The sequence below is a fragment of the Hoplias malabaricus genome, chromosome 4, assembly GCF_029633855.1.
Source record: "Hoplias malabaricus isolate fHopMal1 chromosome 4, fHopMal1.hap1, whole genome shotgun sequence".
Lineage (NCBI taxonomy): Eukaryota > Metazoa > Chordata > Actinopteri > Characiformes > Erythrinidae > Hoplias > Hoplias malabaricus.
The window spans coordinates 22,417,039-22,440,026 of record NC_089803.1 but is presented as its reverse complement, the minus strand read 5'-3'; the positions used below and the strand labels follow the sequence as shown (position 1 = coordinate 22,440,026).

The window sequence follows — 22,988 nt, the reverse complement described above, 5'->3', positions numbered from 1 at the left end:
AACCAAGAAATATTAAATAATAGTTTTTATGATCAGTGTGTGTTAATAAGGATTAACTGTTATACTGTTTATATTAAAGAAAACCACTTCATGTAAAACATAAGATTTTATTGCAGCTTAAATTGAAGCCTACACAATTAATTTATGAAATGTTCTCAGGCTTTACCTGTTGGCCAATACATTTTCACATGCTGCCTCCATTTTTTTTTATTTTTCTTTTTCTTTTTTTTTCAAGAGAGAGAGCTATGATTGAATATTGTTTTGCTGACTGATTGATTAATTACAAGCTCATGCTGTGTTTTGGCAAACATGATCAAAAGCATTGTGCATGACACAAATATGTAAAGAAAAACAAACTTATTACAATTTTTGAAGCATCATAAATTCAACTTAAGTCCACAAAAACAATCCTTTTCTCTTCCTACCACATGACTGTGACGAGAGTGAACTTGTGTTACAAAGACGATAATAGTAGATCATTCTGTACCAGTATGAGGTCAATGTCTTTGTCATCTTAAATGTTAGAACAACAAAAAAAAAAACCCTGAAAAATATGTAATGTAATTAACCTCCCCTGTGTCATAAAGAACTGAAATAATGTTCTAACTCCAGCTGAAAGTTTTTTTTAAGATGGTCTTTGGTATGACTGAATAGCTTATGTTGAATCTGATTCAAAAATAAACCCAGAGAAGTGTTGAACACGGTCAGAAAATATCCTTAAAAGATGTAGGTTCAAATGTTCATGATCAACAGTTTAAAAAGAGCAAATGTGTTTTTTTTTGTTTTGTTTTTGTCTGTTATAATATTAAAATATTCAGTAAAATGTACCAATAACGGTATTCTATTGGTAATGAGAAGAGTGTGCCACTCTTAATTAGGCAGTGTATGCTCAATGCTACATCAAATGAAAGAAATATAGAAAAACAATACAGAAAGATACAGACTGTATACATCTTGATAAACGAGTAATGCACCAAATAAATGTTTATACTTTGGAGTACATTACATGTAGTAAATGACAGGTTTTAAAGTTCAGAACATTCAAAATTTAGTTTTCACATAATGTGGTTGATCCCTGATCTAATGTGAGCCAAAGCCTAACCCGATGTGATCCAGCCTTGCTAATGCATGCATGAGAAGAGCAGCAAATTGACATTTTCAAGATGGAAATCAGAGTCATGGCAAAAAAAAAAAAATACACAAAGAAATAAAACATGAAAACATGGTTAATGGCACATAAGGCCACTTGGGTGACTGCAGGATTCTAATAAAAATAACTTGTTGAAATGAACTGTACACATGAAGGGGAAGGTGAAACCTGCTGAAATGGCTTTTTCCAACATGTTCAAAGAAGGAACTGCTATTTACAATTGTCAGGCAAAGGATATGGCCTATGTACGTAAAAGGCCTTTTTGATGTAGTTTTAGAGGAAATTTAAAACGGCAGTTTGAAAGCGTGTGGTTTAAAGGATTCCAAAGTCCTTGAATGGCGAAATCACCAGAACAATAGTGGTCTTTCAGGAGAATTGATGTCAATGGCAAAACGGTTCGCAAAGCTAGCGTGAACAAAGCTTTCAGGCCACAAACAATTGCAGTCTTAATCCTTAACTGTAAATTTGAGTTTGCTGACAAACAAGCAGTAGACTGAAATTCAGACGTACACTGATAGGTCAGCTGATTGGAAAATGGATTTATCAGATGTGAGTATATAAATTTCACACTGAACCAATGAGAGTGAGATGATCAGCTCAACTGGAACTCAACAGAACTGATAGTTGTTGACCTTCATCAGCGGCTGCTCCTCCTCTTCCTGCTCACATGACTCTTCATTGGTCTTGGCGGGGTCACATACCTCCAGCTGCGGCTCTTCCAGCACTTGACTCTCAAACTGGACGTTCTGATACTGAAAGTAAATGCAGAGTTAGGGAGAAAGCAGTCAGTTAGATGGGGTTTTAATTTGTTTAATGTGTAAAATGACGGTTCAGTGCTCTAGTTGTACAATTACAGATTATAATCTGTCAACCTGGATACTTTCTTAGTCCCTTTTCAGCCTGGTCTTCAATATTCAGGACCACCATAAAGCAGGTATGATTTGGGTGGTGGATCATTCTCAGTGCTGCAGTGACATTGACGTGATGGTGGTGGTGGTGTGTTAGTGTAGTGTAGGTATGAGTGGATCAGACAGTTTGCTGGAGTTTTTAAACTCTATGCACAGCCTGGCCACTTTATTATACACACACACACACACACAAGCACCATGTGGGTCCACCAGATGTAAAGTCAGGGACAGTAGTTTTGATGCTGCACAGCTTGTTTTAGTCATCAACAATCACAGAACCCTGTTAGCTGAATATTTTTGGTTGGTGGATTATTCTCAGTGCAGCAGTGACACTTAGGTGTTTAAATCCTCCAGCTGCACTGCTGTGTCTGATCCACTGATCCAGCAAACACACTGGCGTCTATAATATTAATAATATATAAATAGTGGCGTATATTTTGCTACTGTTTAACCATTCAACAGCCTTCATGTACCTCTCCTCTGTAAGTTTAAATTTAGTCAAAAGCCTTTTTAAACCTGTACATGTTTGAAATATTAACTTCATAAATATCTGGTTTTTATCAACTCTCAGGCAGTTCAAACCTTTCTGAACAAACTTGTTTGCATCTCACTGAGGTTATTGTGAATACATTTTGAAAAAAAAAAACAGATGGAAATCCCTTTTAAGAATTCACCAGACTTTTAAAGGTGTGAAGGAATACTGTTAGAGTTTTTTTTCTTTAACTTTTCTCCTTTTCTCCATGTTTTACCTGCTCAGGGTTGTCTCCAAGCAGTCTCTCAATGAGCTGACAGATCTTGCTGAAAGTTGGCCTCTTGGTGGGCTCCAGGTCCCAGCACATCTGCATGATGGTGTATCTGAATATAGAAGCATTCAAATTGTTATGACTCACTGAGTTCAGGGGAATCATGCTAAAGAATAAATGGTAAAGTATACTTAAATTAGTCTAAATAAACACAAAATCTGGGTTAATTTTTATTAGAATGGTTACATATAGATGATATAAAAATGGCTGGATTAACAAAAGTTCTCGATCATTTTTCATTATGAACAACCTTATTGTAATTGTTCATTTTAGGAGTAGTTGCAGGATTAATGTTTTAATCAAATTAAAGAGAGGACAGGTTAAGGTGAGTTTTGGTGTTTTGGGGGTTTGCTGAGGGAAAACGTTTTAAAAGCAACACATTATTAAATAACGTCATAGTTTTTCATAGCTTCTGTCTTCTGTACAGAACAGTCACACTCGCTCAGTAACAAACGCAGACGTCATCCCTGAACTCATGACCATGGGAACAGTCAAGATCTCTTCAATTCCATACCTCTTTTGTAACATGGTGTGAGACAAACAACGTAACACTGACACAAGGCCTGCTTAATTTATTGCAATATATTTTCTGCCATTTTTCAGACTTTCTAAACAGCAAGTTATCTTAGCCATCATCGAACGTACCAATAATGTACAGTTTAATTTCCTTCAAGATAGTTAAACCTAATCTGTAGTTGAAAAGTCAAATTCCAAATGCTGTATACATTTGTAACAAATTTGAAAACGAATATGCCTCAAATGGGTTCTGTAATAACTTTTTTTTTTAAATACATACCTACATGTTTATGTCACTACACTTCCCAATCCAGAATGTATTTATTTATCTATCTAGAAAAAAAATCAATGAAACACCTACCTGACAAAAAGTAAACCACACTATATGGAGAAAAGTACTGGGTCACTAAAGTCCATATGTATTAATATGAAGTTGGCCCCCTGCCGCAGCTATAGCAGCTTCCACTCTTCTTGGAAGGCTTTCTGCACAATTTTGGTGTGTTTATGTGGGAATCTTGCCCATTTACCCATAAGCATTAAGCATTTCCACTGGAACCAAGAGGCCTAGGGCACCTTCTGAAAAATAACCCCATAGCAATAACCCTCTTTTACCAAACTTAACATTTGACACAGCGCAGTCAGGTCAAATTCTCATGGCATTCACCAAAGCAGTGTGATTTGTGACTCCACAGAACTAAATTGCACTGCTTCAGTGTCCAGTGGTGGTGTGCTTTACACACCTCCAGTCGATGCTTGGTGATGTAAAGTTTAACACGGTTATGGAAACTTGTGACATGAAGCTTCTTGCAAATATATTTTGTGCTGATGTTAATTCCAGTGAAGGTTTGGAACTCCACAGTAACATTCAGCAGAGCATTGACAACTTTAAAACATTGCGTGTCTCAGCACTCTGCTCTGCTGTGGTTTTACATGCTTTCACTTTTCAATAATATGACTTACAGTCCATTGTGGAATATCTAGCAGAGAAGAATTTTGATGAACTGACTGACTGATGTTTTAATTAAAGTCGGCATCTTAACCACACTAATTCAGTGCTGAAATAAATGCCTCTATAAATGTGAGATGAGGGGCGTTGCTGAGAGAAGCAGAGAGGAGAGGCATGAAAAGGGGCAAAATGGATTTTTCACTCAGAGATCATGTGTTTAACATGCAGAAACAGCCAGCAGGACGCCGGACAAAAGAGGAACAGAGACACCGAGACACTGAGCTGTGATGAGTCAACTGTGCTCTTTTAGTCATTCTGGGAAACAGACACTGTATTCTTACACACAATCCACACAAATCACAGACAGGATATTAACTTTTCTTTTCCAGAGGCCAGGCTACAGGATTAATACCACAAAAACTTTAATAAATACTAGCTAGCTAATTATTCAACAAATCAATTTTTTAGGCAGTGGCTACCCTTCCCTATTTCAACTTAAAAAGCTTCTGAAATGCACTTACATTTCTGGTGGGGCAAAGTCAGGCCGGGACATTTGATAACCACACTTTATCATCTTATAGAACTTTGGGTCCACCAGGATATTTGGGTACGGGCTTTTTCCTGCAAAAACAAAACAAAACAACAAAACATTTTGTATCTCAATAATTAAAGTGTTTGAAGAGTTTATTTCCTAAGTAGCAAAATCATTCTGGCCCTGCTCTGTCCCACATCCCTCATTTTCATGCCCACTTGCTACTTGGAATGACTGCTCTTGAGCATAACACCCACACTTGCACCACGAGAGCCACATGCTGGCCAGAATTCATGTTTTGGCCAACTTCTAACTCATATCCAGTTTGCCAGTGTCAGCACAGCCATATCTTTGACAAAGGAAATGAGAGAAATGTAAGAAATGAGAATTGTTAATATTTGGGACACTTTTGGTTCACATGTAGTCTGCAGTAGGAGAAGTAGGCCAACAATACAGCACCTGTGCCAGAAGTGGCCCTCATGGGCATGGAATCTGTGTAACCACAAGGCCTATAATTTTAGTGCGCTCTTCTTTAAGTACATCACAGCAATTCTTTTATCAAACGTTTTGATAATTCAACAAATCAGGCATTAAGTTAAATGTAGATTAAATAAATTAATTCAGACATTGTGGAAGAAAACAACATGAAGCAGAGCACTGCTCATAACGCTTCAAGATTATAATATGACAATAGCAAGACAGTCATATTTTCCCCAGCATGTTTCTCATCTTACCCAGACTGAAAATTTCCCAGAGCAGAATGCCATAAGACCACACATCACTCTGTACTGTATACACACAGTCGAATATGCTCTCTGGGGCCATCCACTTCACTGGCAAACGGGCCTAAAAACAAAAACAAGTCAATTTAAACACAGAATGTCCAGAATTAGAGAATACAGTTTAGTGATTGGAATATAATGTGGCCAAAGTTTTATGATCACATACTCATTCAAATATTTCTTCAGAAGCTCCTCTGTCAAGACTTTGAACTAAATGTTGGAGTTTTGCTATTAGGACTTGATAACAATCAGACATGAGAGCCTTGTTGAAGTTTGTTTACTGATGTTGGATAATTAGTTTCAGATCAATACCACAACTCCAACATAACAATTCATGTGCTGCTGCTATAGAGGGTATTAATATATTTAATGCTTTTCTGTGGAGACTAAACAAGCTGTGGCTGCACAACTGGATATTTATGAGGGGTGTTTACAAACTGGAACAAGAAGTTACAATTGCCACATTTATTGTTTTTCATTTCATGTGTTCTGCTAAAAACAAATAAATTCGTTTCCAATTTGTGTGCATTTTTACTCACATTTCCTTTAACCACATAGTTGGAATCATTCATGATGTCACGGGCAAGGCCAAAGTCACAGATTTTTGCCACACGCGCATCTGTTAGAAGTACATTCCTGGCTGCTACATCTCTGTGGATACACTTCAGTAGGACATAAAGAAATGATACATTCAGTGAACTTTCTCTGACTAATTCGGGCTATTGGTTGCATTTTTATTTACCCACTTACTGTTTATTTTCCCAAAAACAAGTGTAAAAACCAATTTCATCAAAAATACACACAAAAAAAACCCAACAACGTGTATCTCCAAAATGATAATTTGATAAAGTTAATGTTAAATGATTTATATTCCAATCATTTTGGCACATTTCTACTGGTCTGTTTATCTTGAAGCATTCAAACAATAGAGAACAGTAAGTTCAAATGTTCAAATGATAAATTCTAATCATTAGATACAGCAGATACAAATTAAAATCAGAAAAATGTGAAAATATGTGGATTTCTTTGGAGTGCAAGAATATGAAAACTCACGTTTTTAGCTGCAAGGAACTCAAGCCCTTGAGCCACCTGATAGGAGAATCTCAGCAGGTCATCTAAGTCTAAAGAGTCCACTCCCTGGTTACCACAAGAAGAAGCTGCATCAACAAAGAAACCAAATTAAAAAGCAAGAAAGAGAAGCAATGGCTTGTATGGATTTTGCAAAATTCAGAGAAAGGGTTCCACACCCCTAAATTCAAAATAAATTTATTTACATCTAACAAATATAACAATGAACTCTTTAAAGTGTTGCCCTTTCACTGGAAGATTACAAGTTCAGTCCTTATCATTAGCCAAGAGTCTAAGATAGCTTGATTTTATCTGCTTTCTCTGGATTGGATGACTCTTAATTCTCCGACCAACAGTCCATGTGATGCTAGCCAACAAAGGCAGATGCTATGTAACATATCAGGTAGTGTTCTTCTACAAGCACATTGAACTATCCATTAATATTGTGTTGGCTGGATTCACATGTCATGAGTAAGCATGTGCCTGTCTTTGTCTTCTTATCTTAACAGTATTGTGTCTGATTAAGAAAGATATAGTTAATAATTAGAAGTGGCAATGACCAACATTTAGATAAAGTTTGACAGTAATTACTCAAAATTTATTTCGAATTTCAAATTTATAGGAGTTTAAAGGAATTATGGTCCTAAATTATGGTCCTAGCTATATTTGATTTCCAAGATTTTCATAATTTCTTTAAATGTGGCACCTCAGTTTCACACAAAACAATTTGGAGAAGGTCTGCATACCCTGTGTGGAGATATTTGCGGAACCGACTGGTCTCATGTCCAGGTAACTGTCTGAACAGGTGCTTGAAATTCCACTGTCACTGTGGAATGAATCAAAAGGAGAGTATTAGTGACATTATAATTTATGTTTCAGCCACTTGGTAGGCATTCATGTCCAGAACGACTTAACTTTACTCATTCAGAAGCAGTTTTCAACCATTCAAACAGAAACATGATCAAAATATTTCTTAAAATGTAGTTTCAGTTTATTTGTGACAGTACCTTCTAATAAACATCCTGTCAGTAGTGACATTTTTATAGTCACTTGTCTCCTCTACAATACCCGGTACAGTCATCACAAAGTTCAAAAATGTCTCTGTTTTGCCCCTCAAAAAGTTCAGAAGGTCACCATGGCAACAGTACTCAGTAATCACCAACACTGGACCTGGGTGGGACACACACAATATGACTTTAAAAATATAGAGTGAGGAACAGTGGGGAGAGTATCATCTACTTGTGTCATATTTTTAGTTGGCTAACTGTACGATCTAACATAAGTATTATATCCAGTTCTAGAGTTTAATATAATTATTAATCTCTCTCTCTCTCTCTCTCTCTCTCTCTCTCTCTTTCTCACACTCACACACACATTCTTACCACCAAATGTGCAGGCTCCTAGCAGGTTCACAATATTCTTGTGGTGTCCAAGATGACTCAGAATCTTCAGCTCTGACATCAGAGCTTCCTTCTCATCTGAATGTGCTCTGGCTGCAAATGGTCCACTCATTGAGTTAACAATTCAACTACTGTTTTAAAGTAAATATTCATGTATTGTAGTTCAAATAAATACAGGACTAGGACAAGAACTAATTGGCAATGGGAATGAAACACCAATGGCCTTTTTTCATTAACAACAAGCCATTTTATCCAGTGATCTTTATTAATGAAACAACCATTACACTGATGCCTAGTAACCTGTATCAGAGATTTCAAAATCGACTTGCCCTCATTTATGGGACACGCTGAAATATAAAGTAGTGGATTTAGAGGCTCTAAAGAAGTTTGATTGTCATTTTATATTCAATTCAACATTACATATATTATTTGCTATATTTTTGTTGAAAAAAAAATTGTATTTCTCCTTTAATTAAACAGGGCCTTAATAGAGATAAAGCCACAGTGTCATTGCAAATGAAACATAATTCTTTGTAAGCTATATTTTACCTCATCAAAAGACACTACAACTGACCTTTTAGCATTTTTACAGCCACTCGAGTCACATTATCCTCCTTCCCAATACCATATGCTGTGGCCTCCACCACTTTTCCAAAAGCTCCAGCACCCAGAACCTTTCCTGCAAAGCCAAAAAAATAGACATAAGAAATGTGCATATATGAAAAATGCTTCTTGTGGCACAATTCTTAAATTTTCAAATGTGAGTGAGTGAGTGAGTGAGTGTGAATGTGTAAATGTATGGAAGTGATTGAGTGATTTACATATTGTGCTTCACATCTGAATATCTTATCAGGCACAACATTATTACATGTATGTGTTTTAAAATATCTGTTCTGAAGCTTACATGGGCTTCTGTTATTTAATATGGGTAAGATCCATTCACAATGACAGTTTGAGTTGGCTAACATTAAGCAGGAGTTGGTAAACTGTGCGGTAGTCCTCCCAAACTAACCTAGTTTCAGCTTGTCTCTTGGAAATTCCCATTTTTCATTATAAGGGAGCTGGGTGGGGTCAATAAACGTGTAGTTGTTCCCATCTGTAGCTTCAATGATCTTCCACCGAATTTCATACCTGGGCTTCTGCAGGAAAAAAAACATGTAAATATTGTGGTTGTTGCATATTAATGCTGCCACTATAACATATGTGAAGGAAGATATAGAGAAACTGAATTACATACCTGTTTGTACTTGTACAAGAGGACAATCAGGAGCAGAAAGAGTATGGCCATCATGCTTACTGCAGCAATTAGTGCTTCTGTAAAGAGTTTTTCTACAAGATTTTTGAAAAAATGAAGATGGTTGATTTTTGACAATGTATTACATTTATCTAGGGCGGCACAGTGGCACAGCAGGTAGTGTTACAGTCACACAGCTCCAGGGACCTGGAGGATGTGGGTTCGATTCCCACTCCGGGTGACTGTCTGTGAGGAGTTGATGTGTTCTCTCCGTGTCAGCGTGGGTTTCCTCCGGGTGCTCCGGTTTCCTCCCACAGTCCAAAAACACACATTGGTAGGTGGATTGGCGACTCAAAAGTGTCTGTATGTGTGTGTGTCTGTGTTGCCCTGTGAAGGACTGGCGCCCCCTCCAGGGTGTATTCCCGCCTTGCGCCCAATGATTCCAGGTAGGCTCTGGACCCACCGTGACCCTGAACTAACTGGATAAGCGGTTACAGATAATGAATGAATGAATTACATTTATCTCATTCACAACTCGTTATCTCTTAAACCTTAATTTACATATAAATACATAAAACTATACAGTTTGTATTTATTTGTATTAATTTTTATTTTCATAAATTTGTATTAATTACAATTATAAAAATTAACTAATTGCTTATATCAAATAACAACAATAACAACAACAACAATCATCATAATCATTATTTACAAAAAAATCTAACAAAACACAGCAGTCAGAACATAATATTGGGCCATTTTTAATATCAGTAAGTGCAAGTTAATTTTCAAACTTATCAAATTTTTTATTCTGACCCATAATATAGTTCAATTTTGATTATATTACATTCAAAACAATGTATGATTTGTCTTTTCCTGTTAGGTAAATTTTTTCAAAAATTAAATATTTATTCTCAAACAGAAGTGATATATTATTTATGCATTTACATAAAAACAATACAAATTGTGGAGTCATTGGAGAGGTTACTGAGAATAAATTGCACTTGTGAGGAGATAATTGGGTTTACTGGAAGACAGTAATGTTAACACGTCAGCATTGTGTTCATCCTCTCCCACAGTAAGTAGAAACAAACACTCATTACAGAGAGTATTAGCGCCCTCATTGCGCCTAAACAATCATCCCCCACTGAAGGTATGAAGGTTATATACCAGTGAAAAATGGGTAAAGAGAGACCAAACAATTCTGAGATCACTCTGTGTAACCATTAAAAGTATAAAAGTAGAACATTTACCACTTTCCAACAACACATTTATTTCACATGTCACAGGCATTTTCTTCCAGATTCTAGAAGATTTTAGTCTATTAAAGAAATGGTGCTGCCATGACTTTTTTAAACAAAAGTAGCAGTGTAAGCAAAAAAGTCTTACCGGACTTTTCAACAGGAAAGGTATCACTGCCTTGTCCAGCCACGTTGGACGCAACACACTCTACGGTCATGGTCAGATCAGATGGTTCAATGGTCAGAGTGCTCTCTACCTCTACAGCCCCAAATTCCTCCCTCTGCACCTCCACTGTTTCCACTGGGGTGGGTAGAGAGGTCTCCAGTGTAGAGTTTTCACTACATCTACGAAGTTAATGTGGACATCCTTAAAGTCTTGATATAATCAGAAATCATTTTGAATGCACTTAAATGATAATATAACAAAATATGAGAATTATTATTTTTGTCTTGCTGATAGTCAAACTTCCTCAATTTGTCACATTTTGTCACACTGGATTAACTCTGTGGACACCAGTTTCTCCTATGGACTTAAGGGTATTAATATGGAGTTTGCCTTCCTCCCATCCCCAAACTCATGTAGGAAGGGTTTACATTATGATGTGAATTTGACTGCATTCAGCCACAAGAACAGTACTGGTGTTATCACTCCAACTTATTCCAAAGCTCTTATTCAAAAATCTATGAGTTTCTACAAGCAGATTGATTACTTGTCTGCAATCTTAGTAAATGTGTTTTCATTTTTGAGCATTAAAAACAGTAGTGTATGTTCTAATATGATCTATGTTCATTTAGCCACAAATAAAAAACGAAAGCAAAATACATACGTTTGTTGGGTCCCTGTGCATTGGTACCAAAGGATGGTGGGAGCAGGGTATCCAAAGGCTGTGCAGATTACAGAGCTTCTATTGGTCTGTCTTAGTACAACAACTGGTTTCTCTGTTCCAAAATAAGAGCAAAATAAATCTTTAACCAATCCTAACTGCTGTGATACAGTTTTAATACTTTTTTTTTAAACTTGGGGTAAACTCAACCACTGAATTTAATGAGTTAAGAGTTTAATGATAGATATCAATTTATATGTTGATGAAGCCGATAAAACTCAATGAAATTCAGTAAGCAGGACTTACGGTACATTTGAATGCGAAATGTTATGGAAGCATTAACTGTACTGCTGTTGGCATAGAAGGTGTATTGTCCCTGTTCTCTGTAATTCAGTCTCTTCACAAGCAACACTGCCTCATACCTGTACAGACAAATACAAATTAATGGGTAAATAAATGGATTATTTACATTCATGGGAACACACCCTTGATGGGGCACATGTCCTTCACAAGGCGACACACACTCACACATTCACTAACACACTCACCCCTATGGACACTTTTGAGTCTCCCATCCACCTACCAACATGTGTTTTTGGACCATGGGAAAACCCGGTTTGTTGAACACTTTATTTGCTACATAATTCCACATGTTCCTTATGTTTTAATGTCTTCATATTCATTTACAATGTAGAAAAATATAAAAAGACAAGAAAAACCATTGAAAGAGAAAATGACCAAATACTTGATGTACTTGAATACTGGTACTGTATACATTTGTAGATAGATGCTGGATATACTGAGAAGTTCCACTGAAGTTCTACAAGTTGCTTAGCTCTTTAGGATGTTGACTTGTACCATTTTTTTATTTATTAAATATCAGTCTTGTGAAAAACTATAATCATTATTCCTTTTTTTTTCATTTCAGGCACAGACTAGTTTTAGTGACTGACTATGCATTTAGTGACTGACCTGTAATTATGGCTGAATAACTGTGTTTCTGGTTCTGAGGCATTGGGAAAATCCCATCCGTGGAAGGTGAGAGGTGGATATGCCTCTATGAGGACTCTCAACTCCACATCCTTTCCCTCAGGAACATCAACAGACAAGCCTTCGTCATGAGGCAGACCAGATGGCAGCTTGGGTTTGAGTGTAAGGAAAGGTTTCTCTGTGAAAAAAAAAAAAAAAAAAAAAATATATATATATATATATATATATATATAAATAAATAAATTTTATACTTCACTGAAAAACACCATGTTTGTAGTGTCACAAGACTTTGGCCTGTCACCAGAGGCACTTGATGGTTCACACAGTGTGGTTTAGAAAAACAGACCAACAACAAACAAAAGGCCTATCGTTGCAAAACACTTAAATATATTTGATATATTTGCAAATGATTATTATAATAGACATTAATCCCAACAGTGTTTCTATAAATATTCAGACTTTTTTTTCTCAGACATTTTGTGACTTTATCTCAAAGTTATCCTGACTTTAATCTCAGAATTCTAACTTTATTCTCAGAATATATATATTTTTTCTTGTTTTTCAATGCTATGGCCCTAAAACTCAGTCGGAAATAAGTGTCTTACAAATATTAAAAACTACTTGTTAAACTGAATTTCTACATAAACTGAGCTTTTGCTAATCCGGATGGTCCATGTGTCTCTGTTCATGGATTTCTGAAGCTGAGACAACCTCAGCAGCTAGAATGACAAATTTGGTCATTAAAAAAAAAAGACATTTTAGACCATATTTATTGGTCATGTTGTAATGACACCATTACAAATGTATTTTTGTAATTATAGAAGAGACCAGTACAGATACATGGCTAAATTTGTTCTGAAAATGATTGTTTGTTGTGTGTACAGTTCACAACATGCAAATGAAACAATCTTATTGCTCCGGGCCTTGTCTCTTACTGTCACGTTAAGTACCTAGGAAGACAGAAATAAATGCAGGGAAGGTTTTATTATAGAAAAGGACAAAACTGAACCAACAAAGACCTAGACTAAAGACAAAACAGGACAATATGAATAACAAAACAGACCTACTTACCTAGACATGCAATAAAGAGACATAAACAAAATCTCAGAATAACATGCTTAACCTAAACAGAGAGACATAGAAAGCTATGTCTAAACAGAGATCGGGACAGAGAGAGACAGGAATGTAAAAATGGTGGATAAACACTGAGACTCGAGACAGCGCTTATAAACTAGAGGGAAATGAGCTACACCTGAGAACAAAGTCACAATAGACACATAGGAGGGAGAGTGTCAAGAAATCACAAGGAGTCACAAGCACATGGTTGACAAAAACAAACAGAGCACATGATGGGAGCAGGACATAGCACAAAACAAAGATAGAAATCAAAGGACAGAGAGACAAAGCATGACAGTAAACAAGGGAGACATGGACAGAGCAGGAGCAGCAACTGGACACACTGGACAGGACAATCATGACACTTACCAACAACCAGCAGGTGTGTGGTAGAACTGTTGACTCCAGCTTCATTGACTCCTGTACAAGTGAGGTTTCCTGAGTCGGCGAGACTAACTGCTGGAATGGTCAGAATACTCACAATGGCCAGGCCATCACCATTTGGTTTAGAATTCTCCTCTGGAGGTGGTAACTGTTTACTCAGAAAAGGACTTTATTCAGAAACTTATTTAACATTTCAGGTTTGGTCTTTACAAACTCCTACAATACTACGTGCAAAGGTCTGACAACTCTTATCAAAAGAGGATGATTTATTTATGTATTTATTTATGTCCTAAGGGAAATTAAGTGTAATCTGCCACAAACACGCATAAAAATACAATCTTTCTGCAAATGTATTTATTTTTTTTTATTATTATTATTATGTATTTAGTAAAATAAATTTGCAAAACAAATCAGATGACAGGCTTCAAGGTGTCCTGTCAAGTCTAATGAGTCTTGAGACTTCATTTCCCAGGATCCTTCTGTGGGTCTTAGTCACTCTACCCATCATGTCACAGACAAGTCCATCGATCTCCTGTGTTTTTCAGTGTGTACTAAGTGACTTTCCTTGAATATATTTTTGTGATTCTGTTTTGTTCTGTGTCTCAGTCTATCCCTGTTTTGGTGGTCTGACGGTATATTTTTAGGCTTCTGATTTCTGCACAGTTTTCTGACCTTGATTATTCTACTGTTATGTAATATGTAATACCTTTAGCTTAGAACATAATTGTAAATGTAACGTGAAGCAGGGTGTGCATATAAAATGTTAAAAGCAATTTCAGATTTTTTTATTGAACACAGTCATGTTCTTCATAACATTTTTTAAATCTAATTGCACTGATTAATCTCAGTCAAGTCATAATAATTTGCATTCCTGTTTTAGGTGTCAGTTCACTACAAGGACAGGGAAAACTCTCACATATATCCACTGTGGGCGAAAATGAAAAAGGGCTTACCGCTCTAGAGGAATGCCTCCAGGTGACATTGTAGAAGAAATGTGGGTTGGAAGTAGAACAACTGATTGCTAGACTCTCACCAACAATTCGCACATACTCAGTACTCTTCAGGAACACGTATGGTGGAAACCGAGCCCCTATAACAACAACAACAACAATAATAATAATAATATGTAATCTGTGGTGTTCATAAGGAGTGTTGATATTTGTATAATGGCAAGTTAAATACTACCTCACCAAGATTCTCAGAGATGAATACAATCAAATCCTCACCTAATTGTTGAAATATGTAGTATAAAACATTCTCAGACATTTATACCAGCTCCTGAATTACAGACTATATTAACCCTTATTAACCCTGATGTTGGATGATGAGGCGTCCACAAGCTGCTATGGTAGTGATGTAAACGAGATGCCAAAATTGTTTTTCCATCTTTGAAAATATGTGCCTCTGAAACTCACCCAAACCAAGCCTGTTTAAAGCACAGACTGTAGAGAAGTCTTAAGGAAATGTATCAGGAAAATCAGTAAACAAACTCTTACTCTTCATGATGTTGAGACTAAAGGCAGCTGACACTTTCTCCACTCCTCTTATCCATCCATAGCAAACGTAATCAGCATTGTATCCAGGGTGAAGATTCCAGATTCTCATCCCTTCCTTGGGGTCAAAGGTCACTTCCATGCCAGTGGGCAGTGCAGTCCCATTGTCCATCCGCAAATAGATATCAGTGGCATCGGGATCAGTGAGGAGACAAGACAGGGTGGTATTCTCTCCTTCCTTCGCAATTATATTTCGCAAGACAGATGGAGTCAAAAAGAGGACATCTGGATCTGTAGACCAAAGAGTAGAAATACTGAACTCTGGACCTTTTTATACAACAGTTAATTTCACGTGGTGACTCAAACCCTGTATTGTGAACATAATGAGTTAAGAACAGCATTGCAGCTGGGATGACCCACATCAGTCACCTCTTCATGACATTGTTTGTAATGTCTTGAAACTCTTGCAAAATTAGGGTGTGAAATGGAAAATCAGATCTATCATTTATGAGACCAAATGTTGGACTGTATTAAATCCACACCAACCTCTTACAAACACATGCACAGATGAAAAGCTGGAGTCAGGCCTGCTCTTGTACACACACTTGTAAGTGCCTGTGAAGTCCACAGTAGCTTTGTCCACACTGAAGATGCAGCTGTTTCCAGTGCACTTGCTGAGGTTTTTGTGTCTACGCAGCCGAGGAATCCAAATCACTGGACTTTCACCCTTACAGGCAAGAATGAGAGGAGAACCTGTGTCCAGTACCACATCAGCGCCTACCATATTGCCTGTGTTTGCAGTTATCACAGGCTGAGACCATCCTGTTGATCAGAAGAAGACATACTATTAGAATAAACCAATTAAATACAGGATATTTTAACTCGAGAATACATCCTTCTTAACTTTCAATGTTAACTAATGATTCTAAGTATATTTGGGTCTTTTTCTATTTATCCATTCATCATGAATTTTTTAAGCATCTCTGGTGAAATGTTAATGCCATATATTGTGTTTTTGAAGTGTTACGAGTGTTAATATAATCTATTGCATTTCTAAAATACACTACATTTCTATGATATGATCACCTTCATATCAAATTACACTAAGCTGTCCAAAATTTACAGCAGGGCTGTTTACAGTGTCTGATTGTAAGATGTGACATTTGCATTTGAGGAGAAATGAAAGTGAAGTGTTAACTTGTTGTGCAGAAGTGCTCTTGATACAACATGATTATCACACAGCACCAGGAAACTTGTTGCAGAATTAGGCAAAAACCCACCTCTCTATGTGTTTCACTTTTGTCTATTTGAAAAATATCAGTCTATCTCTGTCTATACAGGCAATTCAACATGGCTTTGCTGAGATCATTTATTGGCTATAGTCTCCTGGGACTCCAAAATGGACCCTGTGCTAAGTGTTCAGTGAAGATAGTCCTCTTCTGTTCTTAAACAAAGCCTAAAAAAATAATCCAAGTCAGAAAGACTGACTTTCAATGTCAGTAAATGCATATAGAGTTTATTTGAAAAATTTTTTAAGGCAATTGTAGAAGTATCTAGTGATTTCAAAATTGCATAAGTGAAGATACATTTTTCAGGTCGGGATATGTAGTTGCAAACCCGTTATATAAATAAATAATTCCCCCAAATCACATCCAAAGGTCTTGGTTCAGTGGCTAGGTCTCATTAAATTTTAATCCAAAAGAAACTAGAAGTTTAAATAAATATATTTAATTGACTGTCTACAAAGCAACTACTGAGATTCTCAGTCAACAGCTATTCAACAACATTGTATAAGCACTACTTCCTCAATTAAGTGAAGCAAAAATATATTTAAGCATAAGTTCCGTAAATTTTGAAAATAAGAGATGTTACTGGTGTAGGTGACTATAGCATATTCTTGTAGTGTTCATGTTTTAAAGAGGTCTCAAAAGATACAGGATAAAAATATAGAAAAATAGTGACATATGTTTAATTTTCTTCTTTCTTTGCATGTGGTTCACATGCAATATTTACTCGGCTCTACAGAGGAAGATCTGAATCGAATCCAGATGCTAAATAGAATGAGTTATTTTAAGAATATAATCATGATAAAATAAATAATAATAATAATAATAATAATAATAAATATAAATATAATAGTAGGGGAGGCACAGAAGGTAGTGTCACTGTCACACAACTCCAGGGTTCTGGGGTTGTGGGCTCGAGCCCCACTCTGTGTGAGACATTTGGTGTATTCTCCCTGTGTTGGTGTAGGTTTCCTTTGGGTGCTCCGGTTTCCCCCCCACTGTCCAAAGACACACGTTATTAGATGTATTGTCTAGTCAAAAGTGTCCATAGGTGTGAGTGAATGTTTGAATGTGTGTCACCACTTTTGTGGATCTTTAGTTTACTTGATCATTTAAACAAAGTTGCCAAATTGTGTGAAAATTTAATGGTGATTGGTCTAATAAAAAGGCTCCAAAGTCTCTCAAAATATATATTTTTTTACATTGACTTCCATTGAAGGTAACTATTTTGGGAGATACATGTGTTTCATTGGACAGAGACAATATGACCTCTTTGGTGATACCAATCAGTTCGACACTGGTGTTTAGTGTCAAAAAACAAACTGTAAACAATACACTCAATATACACAACAACAGTCCTGCATCCTCCATGTTTTAAAAACAGAAGTGAGAAGGCAACTTCATAAACCATGCACTTAGTCTCTGACCGCAGGTCAACTTCATCTCATCCAAACTAATTTGGACTCAGCAAATTATGGCCAGAACTTCCTTTTGTAAATCTGAACAACGGGACATTTTGTGACCAACATGAACTAGGAATGTTGCAATAGAGGAGAATTATCAAAACCTATTGAGGAACAGTGTAGTAACAGTATCTTCATTTCAGTATGTGCTCATGCCAAACAACACAGATCTAGCTTCTAATTTAGTGTTTTAAATATAAACCTACTAGATTTGTTAACTTATCAGAGAGGCTGAAAACAAATACTGTATGTCAAAGTTTGTATTAGCTTATCTCTACCTAATATCAAATGTTTTGTGAGTGTACTGGCATTGGTTGACTGCTGTTACATTATCCAGGCAGATGTTACCTATTGGTAGAGGGTTGAAGCAACTTCATGATAGCAAAAAAAAAAAAAGAAATACGTTTTAAAAAAGTGAGTGAGGAGTGTAAGTGTATGCATAAATAGTACAATGTACAATAAAATATTTCCAATGATTTCATTGGCCAGCTTAAATCTATTTTATTAATATAAACAAATGTACAATTTTTTTGGTCTTGCAACAAACTGCAACAGTGGCACCGTATTTTTTTGTTGGAGCTGTCTGTGCCACATTGTCAATAATCCTAATACAACTGAAAACATACTGCAGGACAACAAAACTCTGTAAATAACAGTTGTTTTTAACTGATATTAAAAACAAGTCAGCAAATTAATAATAATACATTTAAATAATCATATATTGCAGCTCTGATGTGCTCAGGTAAGCTATACTACATTATATGAATCATTACACTACAAACTTGTTCAGAAAAATACAGATATATTAGCAAAAATTTGGCCCTAATGTCCTATTATCATTTTTGTAACAAGACTCATTCTTAACACATTGTAGGTGAATAGGTGAGTAGTGAGTAGTAGGTGGCACAAGAGCGACTCTAGTGTCACTCTTCGTTCCCCAGTCTTTAATTACAATATCATTAATTAGTCTGACACTGAACACAGCAGAAATGGCCAAAGGTTAAAAACAATGAATGATGTTAAAGCAACTATTACATACACGCAAGGTGCTGCCCCTCCAAATCAATAGAGGTCGCAGTGTTGAACTTATGCCGTAGGCTCTGATGCGCACCTCTCCAGAAATATAACTCGTTGAGTCTATACAGACCACAACGACTGTGATTGGTCTGCAGTCGGATGAACAAGTTGCTCAACTCAAGAACTCCAGAAATATTAACTCCTCTAAACTACACACCCTTAATAGTGCACTTTAAAGGTACAAAAAACTAATACCACTACACCACATAGGGTTAAAAAAGATGTTTGAAATTCAGCCCCAAAGTTGTAGAGCAGTGACGCAGACACCAACACAAAAGTATAAACTTTCACAATGACATAGAACACACGTGCAGGCTACAGTATAGGCTCTGTATTGAGTCAATGTAAAAGCATAAATTGGTCTTTAGTGTGTTCTCTGTTTTTCTTAGTTTTTTACTCATTAAGGAAAACTAGGAAAGATTTGCTTTTTTTTCTCCTCCTGGGGCTCCCCCAGTGCAATTATCTTTTACAGCACTGTACTGAAATTGGTAGGGAGGGAAGGGGTGGTTTCATACCCTCCTCCAAAAGTTACATATTGCAGTTTCTGCAGTGCTGAACCGAGAGTAGCAACAACAGAGGCTCTTTTCTCACTATTACAGGTTAGGGAAGCATCACAATGATTTTGAAGCTGTAATTTTAAGGAAGAAATATTTTCCTTTAAGCTCTTTGTTACATAGTTGCAGAGTATAGTGTGTACAAAAAAATGACAATAAATTTTGTTAAAAAAAAAAAAAGTCTATTTCTGCAATTCTGAGACACCTGTTTCTTAAAGGCTACAGTTCTGTTTTTCTGACTTTTTGCCTGATACTCTTTTGTCTTTTAGACTTGTTTATCTCTCTGTACCGGTTTTTGGGTTTTGGAATTTCTTCTAATTTTGTCTTCGCTTTGCATATTGTGATTAATAAATCTCCAACTGACTCTCACCATCTGTGAGTGATTGCGACATCTACAGATCCGTAAACTGTGTTTAAATGGTAGTTACTGACGACTCATATACAAACAAATTCAAAAGGGTACAAATCATTTTGTTAATTCAAAATGGTTTTAAGAACTGAAAGTAATTACTTACAGTCTCAAATTCGCACAAGAGTTGATAAAAAAAAAATCCTATACCTTTGGTATTATTGCTTTTAGGCGGAGCAAAATTTTCACTTGTTTTGACACGGCAACTGTGTTTGTTCATTTCCTAGCAATGTTGCCACCATTACATTACACATAAACCAAAAGAAATGTCAGATTTTCATAATGTAGTGGAGTAAAAAGTAAGATATTTGACGTTGAAATGTAGTAGAGAAAAAGTAAAAAGTCAACCAAAATGGAAATACTTCAGTAAGGTACAGATACAAAAGAAAAGGACCTAAGTACAGTAATGAATTATATTTATTTCGTTACTGTCATCCACTGGAAACAAGTACAAAAAAAACCCCCTGAAGTCTAAGACAACCAAAATTTGTGAGCAACTAAAAGTTGAATACAACTAACTCTTGTGCAAATAGCAAAGGCAGTGGAGCAGACAACTTTGAGGTAGTTAAAGGGGGAATGCTATCCTTTAAAATATTTAATTTGTGTGCCCATAATTAGCACAAGTTTTTCAATGCATGTTACTTTTAATTATTTTAAATTATATACATATATTTACAATGATTATTGGGGGAACAACTCAGGAGAAACTCTGGAGAACTTTGGAAAACTGTTTTCACTTAACAAAGTCCCCAGCTGCATGAAGAAATGCAACCAGAAAATATGATGTTGAGTTCTCTGGAATAAGTCTCATTTTACACTGTCAGAATGACTGTGGAAACATATGCTGTGGTCAGAGAAGACCTTGTTTTCTTTTAAGAAAAAATGCACATTGGATCCTTTGTGTCAAAGACAAAAGGGATTTTTCTGTGAATCGTGTAAAACTGACATTTTCATTGTTTGGAGGAACATTATTGTCTAAGGTATAGGAGACTTCTGTGAGAAGGTACATTGCTGTTAACAAATTGGAATTTCAGAGGGACATATGCTGATATCAAGGGAGTGACTTTTCCTTGGAAATGACAATATTTTTGCAAGAAAATACCAGGCTACAGCAAAATAACTTCATAGACACATAGGCATTTAGACACATTGTAAAGGCCACTGTGTGCAGGTCAGTGTTAAATCAACACTGAGAGTGTTACATTTTCATTAACACTGCAGATTTGCTCTGTGTTCTTGACTGACCTGCAAACAATGTCCTTTATTATGTGTATAAATGCCATGAACTCAACTTCAACTTCAACAAGTTCAGAATGATTTTCTTATTCTGTACATTTAGAGTTATGTTTAGCTTTGTTGATACAAAGCATACAAATATTTTGCTGGACACATACATAAATCCCTATTAGAATTTGAGTCTACCTACAGTCAAATATTATATTAACTAATTAACCTATGTAATATAATTAAACATTAAAAACAATCAAGTGCAAAACTCCCATAAACAGTAACATTATAAATGAATGCCTTAAGCGTAAGTTTCACACTTACATATCATTTCTGTGTTAGAGGTTACCCAAGGTTACTGAAAACATCTATAGATTAATAACAAAATAATACATTTCAAAGTGTAAAGAAGACACAAATATAACTTTATAATTCAGGTCACGTCCCTGTTCTCTTGTTTTGGTCTCGTATCCTAGTGTGCATTGTTTTGGTTTCCTCTACCTTTGTGTTTTTTAGCAATGCCCCTTAGACTCACAGGTGTTACCCTTAATGTGTACCTTTATATGCTCTCTCTATATGCTTTTACTTTCATTTAATGGTGCATGTTATTCAATCTTGTTGATACATGTGTTTCAGTTTGTTTATTGTATGTGATATTTGTTTAATAAACTTTGTGTGTACTTATCAAGGCTTCACCTACACACTTGCTTTCTGTCTCAGCTTGTGGGACCCGTGATATAGCTAGGTAAATAATGTCAGAACACATTCTAAAATGTTCAAATTATATGGTGAAACACAATTGATTCTCAGTAGTGCTAAAATAGGGGTTAGATTTATGTTAATTGTTTAGGGTTAGATTAGTAAAAGTGTAAATATTAATTTCATGTTTTGGTTTAAGGTTAGGATTAGAATCATGGTTAGGTTTTGGGTTAGAAAATTTGAGCTTAACATAATTAAATATATTTTAAATATCTACATAGTATATCATTACTGCCAAAAGAAAATCTTATATATGCAGTTTTGTCAGTATTTAGTTTAATCTATCCTTTGAACACAGCAGTTGTTCTTTACATTGTCTGAAAATTTCATGAGGAATGGATCAAGAGAAACGCTTAAACATTTCCTGGAATAATTTTTTTTTACATTAAGAAAGATAAGGATTTTCCTTAAATAATGTTACTATATTGGAGATATGTTTTTCTTTGGACAGCGACGATGTAGAGTGTACAAAGAAACTTGGTACTACCATGATTACTACTACTAAAACTACTGCTACTATTTTCTTTTAATAATGAATAAATACTACTACTACTACTACAACTACTACTACTACTACTACTAATAATAATAATCTCTTTTTCATTTGATCATTTCAGGGAACATATTTGAACAAAGAGTTACCAGGGGTCAGAAAAAAGTTTCCATTATGAAGAGTTAGTAAGGGAAGGACTGTTACCTTGTGCCTGACAGGACAGTAACAGTAGTCCAAGGATAGTCAGGAGAATCATGTTGGACCGCTGACGGTCAGAGGTTTCTTTGAGGCTTTTATCACTCTTCTCTTGTGTGTCTTCCTTGAAAATAAGTA

The 22,988-nt window shown here is 35.9% G+C and overlaps 1 protein-coding gene across 1 annotated transcript; it reads right to left on the bottom strand.

Annotated features, from left to right (window-relative positions):
• Window positions 1-41: 41 nt before the first annotated feature.
• Window positions 42-22,988, bottom strand: LOC136693675 (macrophage colony-stimulating factor 1 receptor-like). The gene is made up of 21 exons (XM_066666787.1): window positions 22,860-22,988; window positions 15,934-16,209; window positions 15,391-15,678; window positions 14,848-14,984; window positions 13,880-14,042; window positions 12,377-12,572; window positions 11,711-11,826; window positions 11,408-11,519; window positions 10,729-10,925; window positions 9,343-9,434; window positions 9,118-9,244; window positions 8,680-8,784; window positions 8,088-8,198; window positions 7,713-7,875; window positions 7,452-7,531; window positions 6,691-6,794; window positions 6,177-6,299; window positions 5,590-5,701; window positions 4,845-4,944; window positions 2,808-2,913; window positions 42-1,902 (listed from the first exon to the last, which is right to left on the bottom strand). The coding sequence occupies exons 1-21, from the start codon at window positions 22,909-22,911 to the stop codon at window positions 1,759-1,761; spliced, it is 2,904 nt and encodes a 967-aa protein (XP_066522884.1). The 5' UTR covers window positions 22,912-22,988; the 3' UTR covers window positions 42-1,758.

Coding starts and splice junctions, on each gene's coding strand:
- LOC136693675 (XM_066666787.1), bottom strand. CDS start 22,911: ATGATTCTCCTGACTATCCTTGGACTACTGTTACTGTCCTGTCAGGCA. Junction 14,043..14,847: donor GGAGGCATTCCTCTAGAGCG/GTAAGCCCTTTT, acceptor CTGAGTAAACAG/TTACCACCTCCAGAGGAGAA. Junction 9,435..10,728: donor CTTTCCTGTTGAAAAGTCCG/GTAAGACTTTTT, acceptor AAAATCTTGTAG/AAAAACTCTTTACAGAAGCA.